The sequence below is a fragment of the Tachypleus tridentatus genome, chromosome 12 (assembly GCF_004210375.1).
Source record: "Tachypleus tridentatus isolate NWPU-2018 chromosome 12, ASM421037v1, whole genome shotgun sequence".
In the NCBI taxonomy this organism is placed as follows: Eukaryota; Metazoa; Arthropoda; class Merostomata; order Xiphosura; family Limulidae; genus Tachypleus; species Tachypleus tridentatus.
This window is the reverse complement of record NC_134836.1, coordinates 110,887,787-110,907,577: the sequence shown is the minus strand read 5'-3', so window position 1 is coordinate 110,907,577 and position 19,791 is coordinate 110,887,787. Positions and strand designations below refer to the sequence as shown.

The following is a 19,791-nucleotide window of genomic DNA, read 5'->3' as shown; positions in this document are numbered from 1 at the left end:
GTTTAACCGAATTAGAAAGCCAGATGCAAGACAACAACAGAAGAACATCTATGATCGGACGATTTTCTTCACTAATAAGAGACAGTGGAACTCGATTTATGTTTTCTTGTCCCGAATTTTCACAAACTTCACATCGATAAAAAAATTAAAATAAAATCTATGTAAATAGAAAATAAAAAGTTATAGAGTATTTAAAAATTGCCTGTTTTATCGCGTTAAAAATCCATGTTTGTTTCAAAGAAAATGATTATTTATTACAGAAGCTTTATAATTTATAACTTCACTGTAGACACACAAGTTGGGGAAAGAATGATTTGAAATTAGTAATTAATATTTTTTGGATATACAAAACTGTTTAGTTTAAGAGTTATTATTCAATTTATTTGGTGAATTAATATTTAATGATTTAAAAAAAAGTGATTATTTAAGTTTGGTTGTATAACGTGGCAAACAAACAAACATTCCACATTATACAAACAAACTTAAATAATCACTTTCAACACTCTTGCTACGATTTTTTGATAGCCCTCGAGTAGCTTTGTGCTAGCCGTCCATAATTTAGCAGTGTAAGACGAGAGGGAAGGCAGCTAGTCATCACCATCCACCGCCAACTCTTGGGCTATTCTTTTTACCAACGAATAGTGGTTTAAACGTAATATTATAACGCACCCACGGCTGAAAGGGCGAGCATGTTTGGTGCGACCGGGATTCGAACCCGCGACTCTCAGATTACGAGTACGCCTTAATACGCTTGGCCATGCCGGGCCGCTTTACATGATATATTGATACTTAGAACAACGACAGCTGTAACGTTTCCCGAACTTTGTTCACTAGAAACTCTTGCCGTAAAATAAGTGACTTCTCTCTTAACGTTCATCAAATCATGTGCAATCTGTTAGTTGTCTTGTAGGGCAGGTATTCTTATATAGGTAAAACCAAGAATGATGTAACACTGGTCATAAAATTCTGTTCATCTAACCACACGTAACCGTAGTTCTAGAATATTCAGCCAGTAAAATCATGGCAGAAAATAGTCGATATGTAACATATTTAATAAAACATAAGACTGGGTGACTTTGAAAGATTGCTTAAGATAAATTTATTTGCTTGTTATTTACAAGTGCAGATGGCGCTTGAAATTGACATCTTCTGAGAAGATTCTGATATTTCTTCACATATTCTACTATGCAGTGATTATGAGAGTATGCAAGGCATGAAACTTAGTACCTTAAAGAATGAGTTACTTACAGTGTTGAATCATATCGGTAAAGCAAAGAAATGCATAATTCCAGCAAGGAAAACTGGCAACTTCACTACCGACTACCAGTTCACACCAGAGATTAGTTAAACAACTTGTCACAGGAATTACTCCAAGAAACAAAGAGATATAACTGTAAACATATAATTCACGAAGATTTAGGTCCACAAAAGTGGCATAACATCTGTTCTTACAGTATTCTTCACGAATGTAGGCCTACAAAAGTAACGTAAGATCTGCTCTTACAATATTCGCCACAGATTTTGGTCCACAAAAGTGACAAAATACCTGTTCTCACAATATTCTTCATTAATTTAGGCCTACAAAAGTAACGTAAGATCTGCTCTTACAATATTCCCACAGATTTAGGTCCACAAAAGTGACATTTGTTTTTCTCTCACAACATGCCCCCCAGTGGCTCAGCGGTATGTCTGCGAACTTACAACGCTAAAATCCGGGTTTCGATACCCGTGGTGGGCAGAGCACAGATAGCCCATAGTGTAGCTTTGTGCTTCATTTAAAAAAAAAAAAACTCTCACAACATTCTCCAAAGGCCAACTGTTAAGAGCTGCACAAACAGAATTCAGACATATGTTAATTGGAAGCACCTCGTCATACTGGACGAATCATATGCGAGTGTTTGCAAATGTTTAATTAGATTATTATCGTCTTGCGGGACAATATGGTTTTGAGTATGACCCAAAAATTTTTTTTTCGATTAATTTGTGATAATTTTATATATAGCTCTGAAGATAAGTCAAATATCAGAAGCTTCCTCATGGCCAGGTTGTTCTGAGGCTCGAGTCGTAATCTGAAGGTCTCGGGTTCGAATTTATGTCACACCAAATATGCTCGCTTTTCAGCCGTGGGAGCGTTATAATGTTATGGACAATCCCATTATTCGTTTGTAAAAGAGTAGCCCAAAAGTTAGTGGTGGGTGGTGATGACTAGCTGCCCTTTTAGTCTTACCCTGCTAAATTAGGGACAGCTAACGCAGATAATCCTCGTGTAGCTTTGCGCGAAATTTGAAAACAAACAAATATCAGAGGATAAGGTGACCTCTGTATACTTTCAGGCTAACGTGTCATCTCCACTATAACGCGAGGAAGTACCAATTTGTACAAACTCACTTTCCAAAATACGATTCCTTCAAAACAAACCATCCAAAAGCATGTTCAAATCAACGTGTCATTTATTTGCAAAATACACGTACGATAAAACATTACTCATAAGCACCTATTCCTACGATTTAACCAAACAAACCCTCAAAAGTTGTTATTTGCGCACATTTTATGTAATTTGACTTTGGTTTGGTTTGTTTTGAATTTCGCTCAAAATTACACGAGGGCTATCTGCTCCAGTCGTCCCTAATGAAATGTACTAAAATGGAGTCATGTGTAAATTCTGACGATAAAGAAGAGAATCAGGTTTTACATAAAACAGTATCATGAGTGGAAAGATTACAATAACAAATAAACCACACTTGTAATGCCAGAGTCAAAGACAACAAATGAGCCAATGCTGGGGTAAGTCTAGAAGCAGAGCAGCTACTTATCACCACCCACCGTTAACTCTTGGGCTACTCTTTTGCAAACAAATAATGGGATTGATCATCATATTATAACGACCCCATGATTGAAAGGGCGAGAATGTTTGAAGAGGAGGACAGTATTAACCTCAATGCATTTCAATGAAACCTGTGTCGAGAGTTGAAGAAAGGACTACAAGGTGGAAGGTCAGCTTTGTAACTTTGCAATAGACCGTGACCCCACTCTGTATCGCAAATTGTTTTACTTCAATAATCTAACAAAGAGTCGTTACCAGTCATCGCCAAGTTAGGGCGATCGACTCGCAATCAGAGGATCGCGAATTCTAATCCACGTTACACTAAACATGCTTGCCCTTCCAATCGTGGGGGCGTTATAATGTTCGGTCAATCTCACTATTCGTTGGTAAAAGAATAGCCCAAGAGTTGGCGGTGGATGGTGATGACTAGCTGCCTTCCCTCTAGTCTTACACTGCTAAATTACGGACGGCTAGCACAGATAGCCCTCCAGTAGCTTTGTGCGAAATTCAAAACAAACAAACAATACAGTGGATGGTGGTTCAGAGTTATACTAGTTATTTTGAATAATTGGTTGGGTCCCTTCACTCTAGTATTACTTGTGTGACAGGCTATTAATTAGTTTCTTACCTTCATATTTGGGGCTGGAATGCCAATTTCAGGAGGTAAGTTTATCTTACTTACCCCCAAGTGGTGATATATTATTATTTTGATTTCTTCTTCTTTACTTTTGAGAGCAGTCACTTTCCCACAATTGTTTGCTGAAAGTAAAGGGAGATATAGATGTGGGACGTTATGGGCTCGAACACCCACATCTCGCTCTCCTAATTTCAATTGATTTTGATTATTTTATTGATCTTGGATTTGTTCATGTGAGACTGGTGAGTGGAGGTTAAAACTGACAGTTTAAAGTTAGCTACACAAATACACAATGGGCTATCTGTGGCTGCCCATCACGCTCACCTGAACTTATTTTCTAGCATTATAAGTCCACAGAAATATAGAAGTGAAAGCCATTGAGTCATTGTTTAAGTAACACATATTAACATATACCTGCATAAAACATAGTGGAGTTTTGTATAAGTAAAACAAAATAACGTATTTAAAAATGTAAAATATGCCATATATCTGAAGTCTTATTCTACAATGGAGTAAAACTGCATTTACTAAAATCATAGTGTGTTGTTATTTTCAATCAGAAGATACCTTTAAAGTGACTCTAAAAGCGAAAACTATAAATCTAGTGTTATAATATGAATAGATCAATGTTGACACTTCGTCTTGTGGTGATGGCATCACTTCTAGCAGCACGCCCTCTGACATTAGTGACATGATCATATTATGCTGCCTGATAGCATCCTCGTTTTTGGAAAAACATGGGATTTTATATCAAGTATTTAAAAAGAAAATTGATATTAAATTTGGTTATTACTCCAACTTGTAGATTAATTAACTTAATTTTGCATATCACATACATGTCCATCACCTAATTAATTTATTAATATTTAATTAAATAAAGTATTATTTAGATATTAATTAAGAATTTGCACTTCACCATATATTAATCACATTATTAATTAATCTTTAATTAATAAATCTCCCCAGTAACACCTCAACCACATTCCCTCCTGGTATTGTCCTTTGGCAGATAACACATGGCCAGCAAGATCTGCTCACATCTCTAATGATTCCTGAGCAATGGATATAACTGGTAGATCTATCTGCTATCTTCTTTGCTCTTAGGTATCCTTGCACAGTCAACTCGTGAATTTGTTTCATCAGTTGAGTCCTGTATTCTGTTATGATTTGCTACACTTCCCCAGTATAATTTCTCTGTTTGATTTGGTACAGCAATTCCTTCTAATACTCTGCTCTATAAGTGCTTTACCCCTTTGTCTTCTGCTCGATTTTTCCCCATATTTTGTCACAAAGATTGTGCAGTAAAAAGTGTTTCTTTTACCCTTCCTTCAATTCCTGCAAACCTACATTCGTGATATCACCTTTTGACCTTTGTAAGATCTTCGTGTTATGTTTGCTCTTATTTTCTTGAGTTCTATTGGTGACTGCCAATGATTCTTCGTTTATATACATATGTTTTTCATACATATAGTCTTTGATAGGTCTGATATAGCACTCCCTTTTGTTTCTCTATTCTGTTGGTACCGTCTCCTTTGTCTTCTGTTAAATTTTCTCCCTGGCATTGTCCCAAAGTTTCGCCAATGGAGGGACTTTCTTTTATGATTCCTTCAGTTCCTACAAACCTACATTCGGGATGTCCCCTTTTTGACACTTGTAAGGTCTTGATGTCTTGCTTGCTCTTCTTTTCTTGACCACTAGTGATGACCACCAATTGTTCATCAATCTTCTTTCGGTCTGGTATTTGAGTTTCTACTAGCTGGTATGTTTTAAACAATTTGGTCAAATATGGATGTTTTATACTGTTGTCTCCAGGTCTCCCATATAATATAGTGCAATAAGTACACACACACACTCACGTGTGTAGTTTGCCTCTCATTTGGTCATAATATAGTAGACTGGTTCTCACTATGCAAACAATTTCTTGTAGGCACTTCACTCTTAAGTCCCCAACATATTCTTCACTCACTGGCATGTTGTGATTTCTTGGTACTTCTAAATATCTGTAACATGCTCCAATCACTATTGGCACTGTTGATCCATTTGTTAACTTTAGTTGATTGTTAGTCGTGTACTGATTAACCATGGAAATGGAACTTCCTTCTCATAATAAATCTGGCATCTTTTATTGATTCTCTTTTTGGGCAGCAGCTTCTATGTTGACAGTCAAACTTTGTAGTTTCTTAACAACACCATCTATCGAAGTTGCTATAGCAGCTTTATAGTGATATTTCTGCTGTTGCTTGTTAGTAATGGACTTCCATTCCTTCGCAACGTTACATATTTTATAACAAATATAACATTTCTTTACCCATTTGTCTGTTAACCCCATGTAACCTTTGGTAGACTCCTGTTTCTAGTCAACTACCAGTTTTTGTTTTAAATAATAATCTCTTCAAAACAAGACAAACGTATGTACAAAAATTATTTACACCATGAAATATCACAGTTGTATCCAAAACTCTAAATAATTAATCTTTATTTTCAAATATCCATTTGGGCTGATTCAATTACTTAAGAATATAATTGACAATATAAACTATTTTTCTCACAGTACTTACTTTTACTCACAGTACTATTAGTAAATTATTCACTCAGTAACTTACTGAGTTACAACATGGGTTACAACAGTTGTATCATAACTTTAAAAAATTGTCTACTTCTCATCAAAATCCACAGAGAATGGTTCAATTAATATAGATCCTCCTTTTACAATACAAATTATTATATTTATTAAACTTTGAAACTAACTTTATCATATCACTCGATATGGTTAATTGTTCTCACACCAGCTAACTTCACGTCTTCTCTCATTGACTAATTTTCTGAGAAAAGAACAATTTTTCTCAATCTAGCTCACAGTTGGTTGGTAGCCCATATATTTATCAATTGTTCATTGAGGCCTCAAACTTTCTGTAAACTACGCAGTGACGTTAGAGTGTAACAATACAAACTTGAGGAAACATCGAAAATACAGAAGAATCGAGTAACTTGGCGTCAATAATTGACTCACACTATGTATGACTCTTACAACGTTGGGCCCGGCATGGCCAAGCGTGTTGAGGCGTGCGACTCGTAACCTGAGGGTCATGGGTTCGCATCCCCGTCGCGCCAAACATGCTCGCCCTTTCAGCCGTGGGGGCGTTATAAAGTTCGGTCAATCCCACTTTTCGTTGGTAATGGAGTAGCCCAAGAGTTGGCGGTGGGTGGTGATTACTAGCTGCCTTCCCTCTAGTCTTACACTGTTAAATTAGGGACGGCTAGCACAGATAGCCCACGTGTAGCTTTGTGCGAAATTCAAAAAACAAACAAACCAATACTAAATTAGCAATTGTAGTATATGAAGGATGGAAGTCCTCACATTATACATCATACGTATATATGTCTCTCTACTACTAAATGGAATAAGTACAACCAAACTTTACGAGGTAATGACTCATAAACAGACTCATACAGTACAAATCTATAGAATAAACATTTATTAAAGGTTTGGAGACGGCTTGAATGGTGATGAAGAAAATGTTATTATATACTAGCGCAAGTACTAGTCCCCTGGACGGAATTTACGTAACTTCATAATTAATGAAAAGTCATCTAACGACATGAAGAATTGTCTCCCTTATATGTGACCAGATCAATAAAAACCATGAGTTAAAATACTGATAAAACGCCTTCCTTTCCCCTAAATGTGATGACATTTCCCATTATCACAATACTTACTTCAGGAAGATGAAAATTCGGAACTTTTTTGGCCCTCTTCTCTTTTACACTTTTACATTTTCTCTTCTCGTTTCTAATAACAGACTGATCTTCATCTTTTTGTGGTACAAGTGAATATTTAATTTTTGTTCTGTCATCTTTATTTGTATGGTCTTCTGTGTTCACTGATTTTACTGTTTCACATCCACAAGAATTGCACTTCCAAATAATGACACTACAAAAGAAAAGCGCGAATAAATAACATAGATGATTTAATTTGACTCTTATTTGTACATTAGTGTTATGTCAATTAAAAATGGAATATAATTATAATCTAGAAATAATAATATTTAACAACGACAGCCACAGATACGTTCTCTCCCAGTGGAACGTCAGTAAGTATATGAACATATAACACTAAAATAGGCGGGTTCAGTTCCCCACGGTGGAGATGACAAGTAGACCCCTGTTGCATCTCTTTAAAATAAAGTTAACAAATGTAAGCAGGAATAAAATGTTATAGATTAAGAGGGATAATTTAATAATTATTATCCTCGCTGATAAATTTCAATTTTAAGACCATAGTGAAATAAACTGGAAATCATTAATTAGTTAAAGAACTTTTTTGAATGACATTGCCTTTTATATTTATCTCAAGTACTCGAGTTGTGATAGTTTAGGTTACCCATATTTTACACGTTTCAATTTCAAGTATTTCTACTGACACGCACAATACCTTGAGGTATTTACATACAAAAAACAGGTTGAACAATAACATACTTACAAGGAATGTTTTTCATCAGAAGAACTTGTAATATTGTAAAAAGTGATCCACAATTTAAGCTTTAAGTGAATCTCCACACTTAAAATACACTTTATTGTAAACTAATGATGCTAATTTCCCCTTACATATTTCTTTTTAATGCAAGCGTTTGTAACCTTTTGATTATTTATCATTCTAATTAAAATATAGTAACTAACATTTTTTTTTATTTCTCAGCCCCTGTAAATTCATTATTAAGTATATACACACATGGTTCAACTATTAATAACATAGAAATTATATTAAGATCTATTCAACAAAACATAAAAAAATACTGTTTTGTTCTTGCCTTAAAGAAATGAACAATAGTGGTATTCCTACTGCAGCAGTTACCAATGGAATCGGATGTTTTAACATGGATGGTGCTGAAATGGAAAAATACAAGTTAAAAAGAAAGTTAGTTTAGTGCAATTTGTTTTCGTTATATCATAGTATTGGAGGATGCAACGTTTCATTTGGTATACTTACAGTGAAAATAACAAGATAACCACAGCGTTCTGAGTAACTGGAATCGAAGAAGTTCCACTCTTTATTCAAACACGTATAAGTTTAATGCACATGGATAAAACAGATTGAATGTATATAAATGTACATGAACATCAATATGTGTATGTGTCTGTTTCTTATACGTTTCCACGTTTCTTGCTCAGTTAACACCAAACTTAACCTAGTTATATAACTCTATTTGTTATTTCTTCATACCATAACTAGATAACCTCTTGCAATTTTTTCTTTCACAAATGCTCATAGTTACCTTTAGTGTTTTGCACTATATTATTTATACCCAATAGAAAACTAAAGTTTCAAACTATCAAGCCATCTGGTTTATTGTTTTCTTTATGTAGCTTTGTCTATTTTATCATTTGGTTTCAAATTTCTTCTGATGGAAATTACTAATTACATTGAAGAGCTTAGCTAAATTTCTTTGAGGATATTATCATATAGTTAAAAAGCCACAAAATCATTATATTTATTGGACAGTGTTTTCTGTATGCTATTATTCTGTGTTCTTAGTTGTATTATTAAATTACATAAAAACATTATTGATTTATCAATACCTTTAGTAGACAGAAAAGTAAGCTTTAGAGTCATGACAGTTGACAGCAAAAAAAGAGAAGACCCAGGTGAATATTATATTCTTTGTTTTTCATGTGTGCGTTTTATTTATTATATCAGTGAGTAAAATGTAAAAAAAATAGTAACTTATGAGATAAGGTAAAGTAATTATTCTCAATATGGTATGCTTCTGAGTTATATAATTTTTGGGTTTTAGTTTCGGAGCTGCTGTAAAAACAGCCTTGCGAGGGATGTCAACATATTTAACCTGATTATTCTTTTTACTTTCATGTATAAGAAAATTATGTTTGCTTTGGCAACGTTTTAACTGACACGTGGGTGTTGATTTCGGAGCTCTAGCAATAATAAATTTTCAGCATTTTCAATAACAATAAAAACGTTTCTCTGGTGATGTTCTGGTTGTCTGACAAGTCTTACGGTGATAATTTTATCATCTCGGTGTTGACAAGTCTAGCAGACGGAGGCCTGATGTCATTTGACGCCTCCCTCTGAATACATTCTTCAATGCCTTTTATTTCTTTTGAAGCTGATGTTTCTGTCTGAAGATGTAAATAATAATTATCTATAGTGGGCAATACTCATCAATCGAGAAAATTTTGTTGTTTTAATAACAATAATCGGTTAATAAACATTTTAAAATATATACTTTATTCTTTATGTAGCAATCATTTTACTATAATACGCGTAAAACCAAATAACTATTTATATGCAAATTATGAAATTGGTTTCAGATATTTGATAAATGTTTTTTTTTCAGAACTGTGAAATATATCTCAAGCATTGTCCCAACTAGTGAGGAAGTCAATATACAGCAGACAATAACTTTAAATACTGTTTTACATTTATATTTTTTACGTTCAGAGAGGATAACTGGTTTGTTTATATTATTGCTAAAACAAAGTTGTTGTTTTAAACTAAGCACAAAGCTACTCAATAGGCTATCTGTACTCTACCCACCACGGGTATTAAAACCCGATTTCCAGCGTTGTAAACCCGCAGACATACCGCTGAGCTACTGGGGGACTCATAAGAGTTTTCTTCAGCATACAGAAGTTGAGTTCATTATATCAAATTAACTTTGGAGCCTCACCACTTCTCTCTACAGGTTTTCCATAATCCATCTAGTGTTTGATCACATTGTTGCTACATCAGTCACGTGACTGATATGTCTGTGTGTACAATAACATGCATATCTATCTAATTACTCAGTGGTTCATCTCGTTTCTAGACTGAGATTTTTTTATTTATTGTTTTGCGTACTGTCGCCTGGCACACTTCGGAGGTTTTTGTCTTTGACGTTTGTGTTCGTACGACTTGTTGCAGGTCTTTTTCCGAATTGATCTGGCGAACCAAAATTATTTTCTCGATGCTCTTAAGTACAAGAAATATATTTGTTTCGAAAAATTTAAATTCTCATTTGAATATACTTTAATGATTTGAGCATATAAAAATTTACGTTGGAAAGGTTTGTTACATATTTTTTCCAAAAGCGACTAATTTTCGGTGATATCACACCATCTACGAAATGTTAAGCTATGTGATAAAGTAGTTCTGATAAATTCTGTTCTACTGTGACTTTATAACAGATTGATTGTCACATTATTTGCCAGGTTGCTTATTCAGAACTGTTTTGGTATGGCTTATCCATCCCTATACACTGTAGAGTATCATTACTAAGAACATCAGTAGCAGCCTGTCACTGATAGTGTATGTTTACAATATAAGTACCGATAAGATTACTAGTCTTCATCACTGCCCTGAAATAGCTCTTTTCAGAGCATCTTTAGCATCACCTGATGGAATGTGATGCATCTTCCAAGAGTATATTATAGCTGTCAATATCAATATCTGCAAATAATATGTCGACCCACTTAGCACCTTGGAGTTGGTCAACATCACCCATTACTGGAGTCCTGATTATTACTTTTTCAGCCATAATTTGGATAAACAATATATTTGACCCCTGTATTGAAATATCAAAATGCATTTGATAGTTTTTTGTGATATAATAATTGTTCTGTTATGAACATTGGCACAGCATTTATGACTTACAAAGATACATTTATAAAAATTTAAACTACATAGAACATAAAGGTGCATTGTGGACAGAGCAAATTTTTTATAAGTTTTTTGGGATAATAATTGATATATAATAGTTTTTGGGAATAAAAATTGACATAAGGCTTTGTCATTGAATTGCTGAAAAGTGTTTTTACAGGATTTCCTTGTCCAAAGACAATGTATTTATATCAAAATACTGAGAATGTTCACCTTAGGCATTTTAAATGTCACAGATGGAGCATATTTTGTTGCCATAATATACAAGATAGAAAAAATGTTCTTGCATGAAAAACTTGTAACTTCATGGTCAATTTTTGCCATATTCAAGAAAATTTCAAACTTTATTTGTTATAAATCATTTTTCATCAAACTGTCCATAAGGCAGAATTTAATAATTTGGTCATATCATAATCATCAGATATAAGTCTTTCTTTAATTAATTTGTTTATCTTGAATATTTAAACATTTTCCACATTTGATCAGTGTCTTCAAACAACTCAGATGCTCAGCTCAGAACTGATAGTTTTTTGTCCCATCCTTTCCAAATTAGATTTTTTGCAATTTGTAACCAAAATATCATTTCTAATATTCATATATAAGTTGGTAATAAATTAATCATTACACTTTTAAGTGATTATGCAGCAAATATGTCTAAATAATTAAAAGATGGTAAGATAATTTCTGGCTGAAAGTTTTATTTGAGTATTCTTTGCATTAAACTAGTTTTGGCTACAACGTTCATATCAGTATTTACTTACAAACAACCAGTAGACTCCAAATGAAAGGGCAGTGATGTTGACTGCAAGATTGACTTGAGTAATTAAAAGACGACCACATGTGATAATGGTTTGTTTGTTAAATGTTGGAGATAAAATATAACCAGGTTTATGTCACGTAAAGTAAAACAAAAGGTATATTGCAAAACTACTTTTATGATACTAAGAGTCAACCACAGGAAACAAAATAATGTTGATCACTTAAGTATTTGAAAGGAATACAACTTGTTTCTTTTTAATGTTGTTGGGTAAAGAAACATATGAAAGTAAATCACAATCATCTTTTAAAATAAAACTATTTTCATTGTTGACTTTTGACATGTGTATTTGTAATATGCCTTTTGAGTACTTTGGGCATCCTTATATGTAGAGTCTAGAGACTATGATATTGAATATTGTCATGAAAAATTAAATTCAGTTCATTCAGGCATACACTTCTTTTTAAAAATGTTATAATCATACTTTCTTTTTTTCCAGTGTTTTAGTCACATATAATCATATGGCAAGTTATAAACAACACTCTTGTAAACCAAAAAGTGTCTGCTTGTATATACATTTCCCCATGATAAATTGAAGTACTCCTAATATATTGCTGTTTTGCAAAAATTAAAACTGAACAGAAATAAATAGGGCAAATAACTGCAGAGGAATTAAGCAGTGGTTGTTATATAAAGATTCCACAGTGTTCCTTAATAACAAATGAGAAATAGGGTGTTTAAAATATAATAACAAGGAAACAAATTAAAATCCAATGAACAAACATTAAAATGAACATAGCAAAGGGAAAGGTCAAGTAGAAGCTTATAACAAGTTGGCTATTTAATTCATTCCTTTTCTTGTAATAATGATTATGTTGGTCAAACAAAACAATCTCTTTCAGTTAAAGGAACAAGAACAGGAGCATATCCAGGATGAGAGGGTGGAGTATTTATTTGTGGTTAACCACAAATCTCTCCAACAGATTATTCAGTTCATGTTCACCACAGGCATTAAAACTAAAATTTTAGTGTTATAAGCCTTCATACTTACTGCTGAGCCACTGGAGTTAATAAGAGGTCAAATGATGAAGCCAATATGAAAGTTCTTAAAGGTCCTCTGTCTCTCTCTCTTTTTTTATAAACACATTATTTTATAAAGTTTTGATTACTTGCATTTAACATATTTCAATCTAGGCTAAAGCTAGATTATTTCTATAGAAGAGAAAGTCCACATTTGGGTTTAAATATTCCATGTACACTACACATACAAGGATACATTCTATTGTACTAGCCAAACTCTTGGAGAAGGCTACTGCCATTCAAATGTGTTTGAAAAATTGGCTTTAGCATTACATGTCTTCACACAAAATTAAATTTGAACAAAATTGACAATCCAAAGAAATATTTAAAAATATAGAAAAGAAAAGTGAGGGCATTGAAATTGATTTTCAATGGAACTTTATTTCAGTTTTTTTTCTTATTTCTTCTTCTTCTAATCAGCATTTAATTTTATACTTCACAACTGTTAGAGAATGTTGACCTTATTGGACCAACTTGAACTTGAAGGTACAAGACACTGGAACCATTTTATTACCTCTGTTGAAAATGAACATCTTGGTTGTCAAAAGGAATCATTTTGTTATGTTTTGTGAATTAATTAGTCATATTTGCATTATTAATCTCATTGGGTTATGACTGACTGATACAATGTCAGTGAATTGCATTAGTTTTTGACTTTTAATTAATGCACAAAGTTTTTGTTGATATACCCTATCAACGTGGTAGCTCTGCTTTTCAATATAGAATTTTAAGGCCGCTAATTTCACTGTTTCCAGTTACTTGGTCCTCTTGAGTCTCTAATGCTCATTTTTTCAAGCTTTATTATAGTGGAGTATGAGAGCTCTTACTAGTTCCTGAGTGTTGTATCATGGAGGCCTGTCCTCCTGCGATGAATCACACCATTTATTTGAGAGTAGAGGGGTGGCATTATGCATGTTTTGATGGCATGTGGAACTTCCTAGTACTGACCTGATGTACAGTTTAAGATTGCTTCTGCTTTTAATTGTTGCACTGTGCTATATTTTTTACTATATATCTATTTTTTTTTCTGTATCTTGATGTCTTTCCTACTTTGGAACTGATGATCAATCCCAGATGCCACCAGGTTTCAATTGAAGCATTCCACCATGTCATGTATATATCAAACATCTATAATTGCAGTTTGCCTCTCAGACTGAGATGTTTCTCCTAACTATTGCTGGATCTAGGGTTTGAAATGGTACAGCTAAGTAAGTTCTCGTGTGTTGGCTTGTTTCCTTCCTCTTACTGTGGAGTGAATGATGAATGCCAGTAGCCAACAGGTTTTGGATTGGAGATACACCTCACCTTTGTGGTTCCTTTTCCTACCATTAGCTGGATGTCAGTTCCTGGCAGATTTTGTGTTGTTTGTAGCTGGATACTGCATATTTTCTCACTTGTTTACAACCAGTTATCTTCCTTGTACTGCAGACCAAAAGTCCTATGCTTGTTCCTATCAGGTTTATGCCATCTTGCCTGAGCTTTCCACCTTCATGCAATCTGCTGGGTGCCAGTTTGAAATAAACCTGGTGTTGGTTGGGTTGGATCTCATGCAAGTGATGATGGATTCTCATGTGGAAGCTCAACTTCTTTACCAATTTCCATTTCAAGGAGAAAAGGTAGGCATTCCTCTACCTACTGCAAATCTGATATAGCATTTCAGGTACTGTCTGTTGTTGCTTGAGATTGAATTACCACTATGGTTTGTTGCATCCTAGTCACTCAACACACAGGAGTCCCATTCATTGATTATACAGGTTCTGGGATTCCTTCATGTTTCAAACTTTTAAGTTCACAGTAGTGTCATTAAAGAGTACACCTGAATCAGGTTGGATGTGATCTCCCACTGAGGTGCATTGTTTTCGCTTTTCGTTTCATGCCTTCTGGTCTTTTTGAGCACTTTCTTTAGGGGTATCCTGTTTCTGTGTTACACTTTCACCAGTTCAGTGTGGGAATTTAGCTATTTTGTGTCAGGAGGTAAGATATTATATAGGAAGCTAGGATTTCCTACTCTGCCTCCTCACTTCCAATGATATATGGTGTAGGTCTTCTGATCGATCCTGAAGTGATTAATGAGTGCAGATTCAGAGAGCTGCTGTATGATCACATGCATTAAGTATGCACAAGCAGGAGATGCAGGGCTAATGATATGGTTTGAAAATTGATCCAGTAGAGAGCAGTACTAGTCAGGAAAAGCTAGTTTGTGTAAGGAGGTATATACCAGAAATACATTTTCAGTGTAGGAAAATACTAACATAAATTTTCACTTTAACAAGATAAAATACATTATGAAAATAACTGAAGAGATGAATATCCATAATCCTGTTAGCTTGGTACTATAAAAATTAATCACAACAAACATTTATACATCTTTATTTGTATGGTTGGTGAAATTGTCTTTTCATAAAATTTGCTTCCTGTATATTAAAATCTTGATCTTGCTTGGCTTTATTTATATGTATATTGTAATATCTTTTACACAGCATGGTCTTATGATCTTTCTGAAGACCATGTTGTGAGCGATACTTTTCACATGAACCATTGAGGTTGATCATAAATGATGTTGATCATGTCACTACAACTTAATAGACTAATGTAGAGAAATTCAATCTTTTAAGAATTTAATATTAGCTCTTGTGCACATATTATTTTCTGTATTGATATATGTACTCTTATGTATTTTGTATTTAAATTATTGACTTTACAACTAATCTGGAGCTTATTTTCACTTGTTGTGTACTCTTTGTGAGAAACTATCTGGTACATATTTTTTAGTGAATTACTTCAGCAGTAGTGTTATCATGCATTGTGTTTTGTTGACTAGAAACGTAGCAGTTCAAATATATATAACAAGGAACTTGTTACAAGTCATTAGAAATATAGAGAATTTTTTTCATTTTGTTTATCTTGACATTACTCAAATTTTTTTATAATTATATCAAAAGATCTAGTAGTATGTAGTAAACAACCATAATTAGTTGTATATATAATATTATAGAAGTGTAGTTTCTTTATAGACTTGCAGAATATGCTAAACTTTATAACCAGGAAGATCCTTTTTCATCGAGACTTTTCAAATTTTACTTATAGTTTATTTTAATCAAGTTCTGAAGCTTCAGAGGTTAGTTTATAGAGTAGGTTGAATTATTTTCTCCACAACTAATTTTCATAGATACTGTTAGGGTGCAAACAGACTGTATAACATTTAAATTACAATTATAGAAGGGTTGAAGTTGTATATTAAACATTCACACTGTACATGCTTGTTGTTGAAACTGGTTAGCAGATGATGTTCTATATTTAATTATATTGACTTAATACATACTTCAGTTCATTACATTTTCATTCAGATTGTTACAGCATGAAGTGCAATGTTATGCACTTGCAGTATTTCTATATTACCATTAACTTGTTTATGCTAATTATACGACAAAAATTACATCCCTCTTATGCTGATCAAATCAGAAACTTGTTAAAGATGTAATGTGTTTATGCAGTTTTAACAGTTCTTACAGTTGCCAACTTTATGCTGGAACATTTGGTACAGAAGGACTCCATTATATGCACTGGAGACTGCTGCTGCCATCACTTAGATACAGGTTGAAGATTGTTAGCCTGAGGATTGAAAAGGAACATGTAAGTGATCTGGGAATGAAGGATTTTGTAACACTTATCAGGGAATATGCAAATTTATTGTTTATATTTTATGTTAAAAGAAGAAGGCTTTGAGTTGTAATAGCAATATAAAAATGTAAATATTTATAAATAAGTACTTGAAACTAATTTTATTGTTATTAATTTTTATAATTTTTGTTTTCTAAGAGTTACATTAAGAAAAGTTGCAATCTCTGATCTATGTTAATGTGAACTTACCTCAGAGTTTTAAGTTTAACTGGAAAACTCAGTATTAAATTGACTGAGACTCCAGGGTTGATAGTGTCAGAGGGCACAGAATATTTTTCCTTTCCTTATTTGGTAAGTGACTACTTACAGAAACCTCTGTTCTACAGTCACCATCAAAGTCAATTCCTGTAGCTATGTTTCTAAGTTTACATTCCTATACTGTCAAATCCTTAGGGCACATGTCACATGTTTTTGTCCAGAACAGATTAGAGGGATTTACTGTCCCTCTCAAGTCAGACAAGAAGTTCTGGAGACATCTTGATTGAAACATTTATGCCATACCTTAGCAAACTCTTTGTGAAGTCAAAATTCCTATTGAGGTTATCCCCCATGCTATTGTGAACTCTTCATGAAGAGTTATTGTTGAGAGAGCTATTAAAAAACATTTTAAAGTTGTAGATACTCACTGGTTTCTCTAACAAAGGACTTTCTGCTTTACGACACATCTCGACATTTGAGGACAGAATTATGTAACTGACCAGTGTTCTAATTTTGACATTTACATCACCACATCTCATGCTTCTATCATGAGAGGATATTTCTACTACTAGAAAATATAGTCATATGTTCCTAACCTTCTCAGATGTTTCCAGTGTCAAAGGTGTGAACATACAAAGTTATAATCTTGTCATAATTCTTTGTTGTGTGCCTGTTGTGGTTGTAAAGACCTTGATACATACAGTTGTCAACTTGACCCTCACTGCATCATGGTGTTTCTTATCCCTCTTTTCCATTCTTGCCTTATGTAGGTGAAAGAGGAAGAACATTTTTGTATTGTAAACAACGTTACTTAACCAGATGCAGAACAATTATTCATTCACACTCTTTGTCACTTTAATCTGCTTCTGCTGACAGAGATATGCATAAATAACTCCAGGTTACTAGGAGGTCAAGAGACCTCCCACTACAAAAAGCAATGTGGTTGCAAGCAGAAGAGTTCTTCACCCAATACTCCTCCATCTAATTAAAAATGGATAATTTCATACAGTGAAACTTTCAAAGTTTTTGTTCTAATTTGGATGAAATTAAAGCTTTGAGTGATTCCTGTCACCCTAAGTCTCTTTCTTTACAGGAAACATTTCTAAAACCTGCTGATACTGTCACCTTTTGGTTTGATTGATTGATTTAGTGTTTTATGGCACAAAGCAGTGAGGCTATCTGCTCCAGACATTCGGTAAAAATGCAAAAAAAAATAAAAAGAAATAAATGTAGTAATAGACATAAATGGAAATGAAGGTAAAACAACAAAGTATAAAACCAATGTTGACACCAAGTCTACAATGTTAAGATAGAAGGCAGAGTATAAGAAGTTGTAAGTTATTTACTCTAGCAAAAAAGGTAATGATCATAACCCGCCAGGAAGACTAACAGGTAAGTTCAAGAACCACCATCAATCACCTGAAGTTGGCCTTTCCAGTCCTGGTTCTGGGTTATGTGTCATAGCAACCAGTATCAAAATGTAAAAGAATAGAAGTTTTAAAAGATACACAGCAAAATTGTAACAATGAAGAGCCAAATGTCCAGTAAAAAGATAAAGTCAAGTAAATGGAGTAAAATTTGTAAAAGTAAATGAAGGTAAAAAGAAAACAGCAATTAAAACAGAAAATGGCGTAAAAACCAATGTTGACATCCAGTCAACAAAGTTGTAAAGGACTACCTGTAGCAGAATGGTAATGATCATAATCTGCCAGGAAGACTAACAGGTAAGTATAAAAACCACCGTCAGTCACCTGAAGTTGGTCTTTCCAGTCCTGGTTCCGGGTTATGAGTCAATATGGCCAGTACTAAAAAGTAAAGTAGTAAAAGTGTGAAATGATATGCAGCAAAAGTATAATAACAACTCGCCAGGACAACTAACGAGTAGTTCAAACAGTAGCGTTAGTCACCTGAAGTTGGCCTTTCCAGTCCTGGTGTCGAGTTATTTAATGTTCTGGCCATTGTCCAATGTCAAATTGAATGAGAGAGATTAAAACTGTAAAAAAGGAACCACAATTAAAAAGGTGTAATGAATAAACATGCAACACTTAAATGAGATTAAAAAGATTAATGGCCAGGCGCGAACCCGCGACCCTCACATTACGAAGAGCACACCTTAACGCGCTAGGCCATGTCAGGCCCAGGTTTACAAGTAATATTAACACCTTTTGTGTTTAATGAAAGGAGAGTTGAAAAAGAATCTATGTATATATATCATTGTAAAAGAAATAATGGTGTGTGTAACTACTTATTGACAAGTTAGTGTTCTTATGTTAGCTTCTCTTGAACTATGTTGAGTCTAACATGTTTCTGACAATTTAACAGGAACTGATACAGAAATACATTATGTTTAATCCTGTTAACAGGTGGTTAATGTCTATTGATGTGTTAAACAGTTTTTACCAAGTTTAAATATTTTTTTCATGTTGCACAATCTTAAGAAGATAAACAGCCACTACCAAGTTAAGCATCAGTTTTTTTAATAAATATGAGACATACTAAACAGCTAGTACAAAATGTAAACATCAGTTTTTGTTTAACAAACTTTACAACTACAACTGGTACCACTTCTGAGCAACAGTTCCTGTTGAACATAAATGACACGTGCTAATCAGCTGTTACCAAACTTGAATAGCAGTTATTATTGAACAAAATTTATGCATATTATACAGCTGTTTCTATAAAACAATTTTGGGACTTGTTAATGAACAGTGTGTAATCACCTGTTAAATTTGTATTGGCTTATCTGAGTTTAAATTAATTATTACAGATACCATTCTCGGATCCTTTTATACAGTCAAGACACGTGCTCAGAGAATATAAATGTGGCTATAATTGCTTGGTATAAAAAATTTATGTTTTCTTAAAATTTTAACATTGTGAATATGGATTAATAAAATAAGTATAAGATTAAGTCATCATGAGTACCTTACCATAATTGTCTTACATCTAATGTAAGATAT

At 33.6% G+C, this 19,791-nt stretch overlaps 2 protein-coding genes across 3 annotated transcripts in view; one reads left to right on the top strand and one right to left on the bottom strand.

Annotated features, from left to right (window-relative positions):
* LOC143235329 (exocyst complex component 6-like) overlaps positions 1–19,791 on the top strand; it is a 189,465-nt gene that overhangs the window by 28,764 nt on the left and 140,910 nt on the right. The gene's annotated exons all lie outside the window — the stretch shown is intronic.
* The window catches only part of LOC143235331 (exocyst complex component 6-like), a 59,277-nt gene continuing 55,929 nt past the window's right edge, over positions 16,444–19,791 (bottom strand). For both annotated transcript variants that reach the window (XM_076473399.1, XM_076473393.1), the window contains one exon: positions 16,444–16,564. Coding sequence is in view for 1 of the 2 variants with exons in the window: in XM_076473393.1 (XP_076329508.1) it covers positions 16,507–16,564 (58 nt within the window). In the remaining variant the exon portion in view is untranslated. The remainder of the gene's footprint in view (positions 16,565–19,791) is intronic.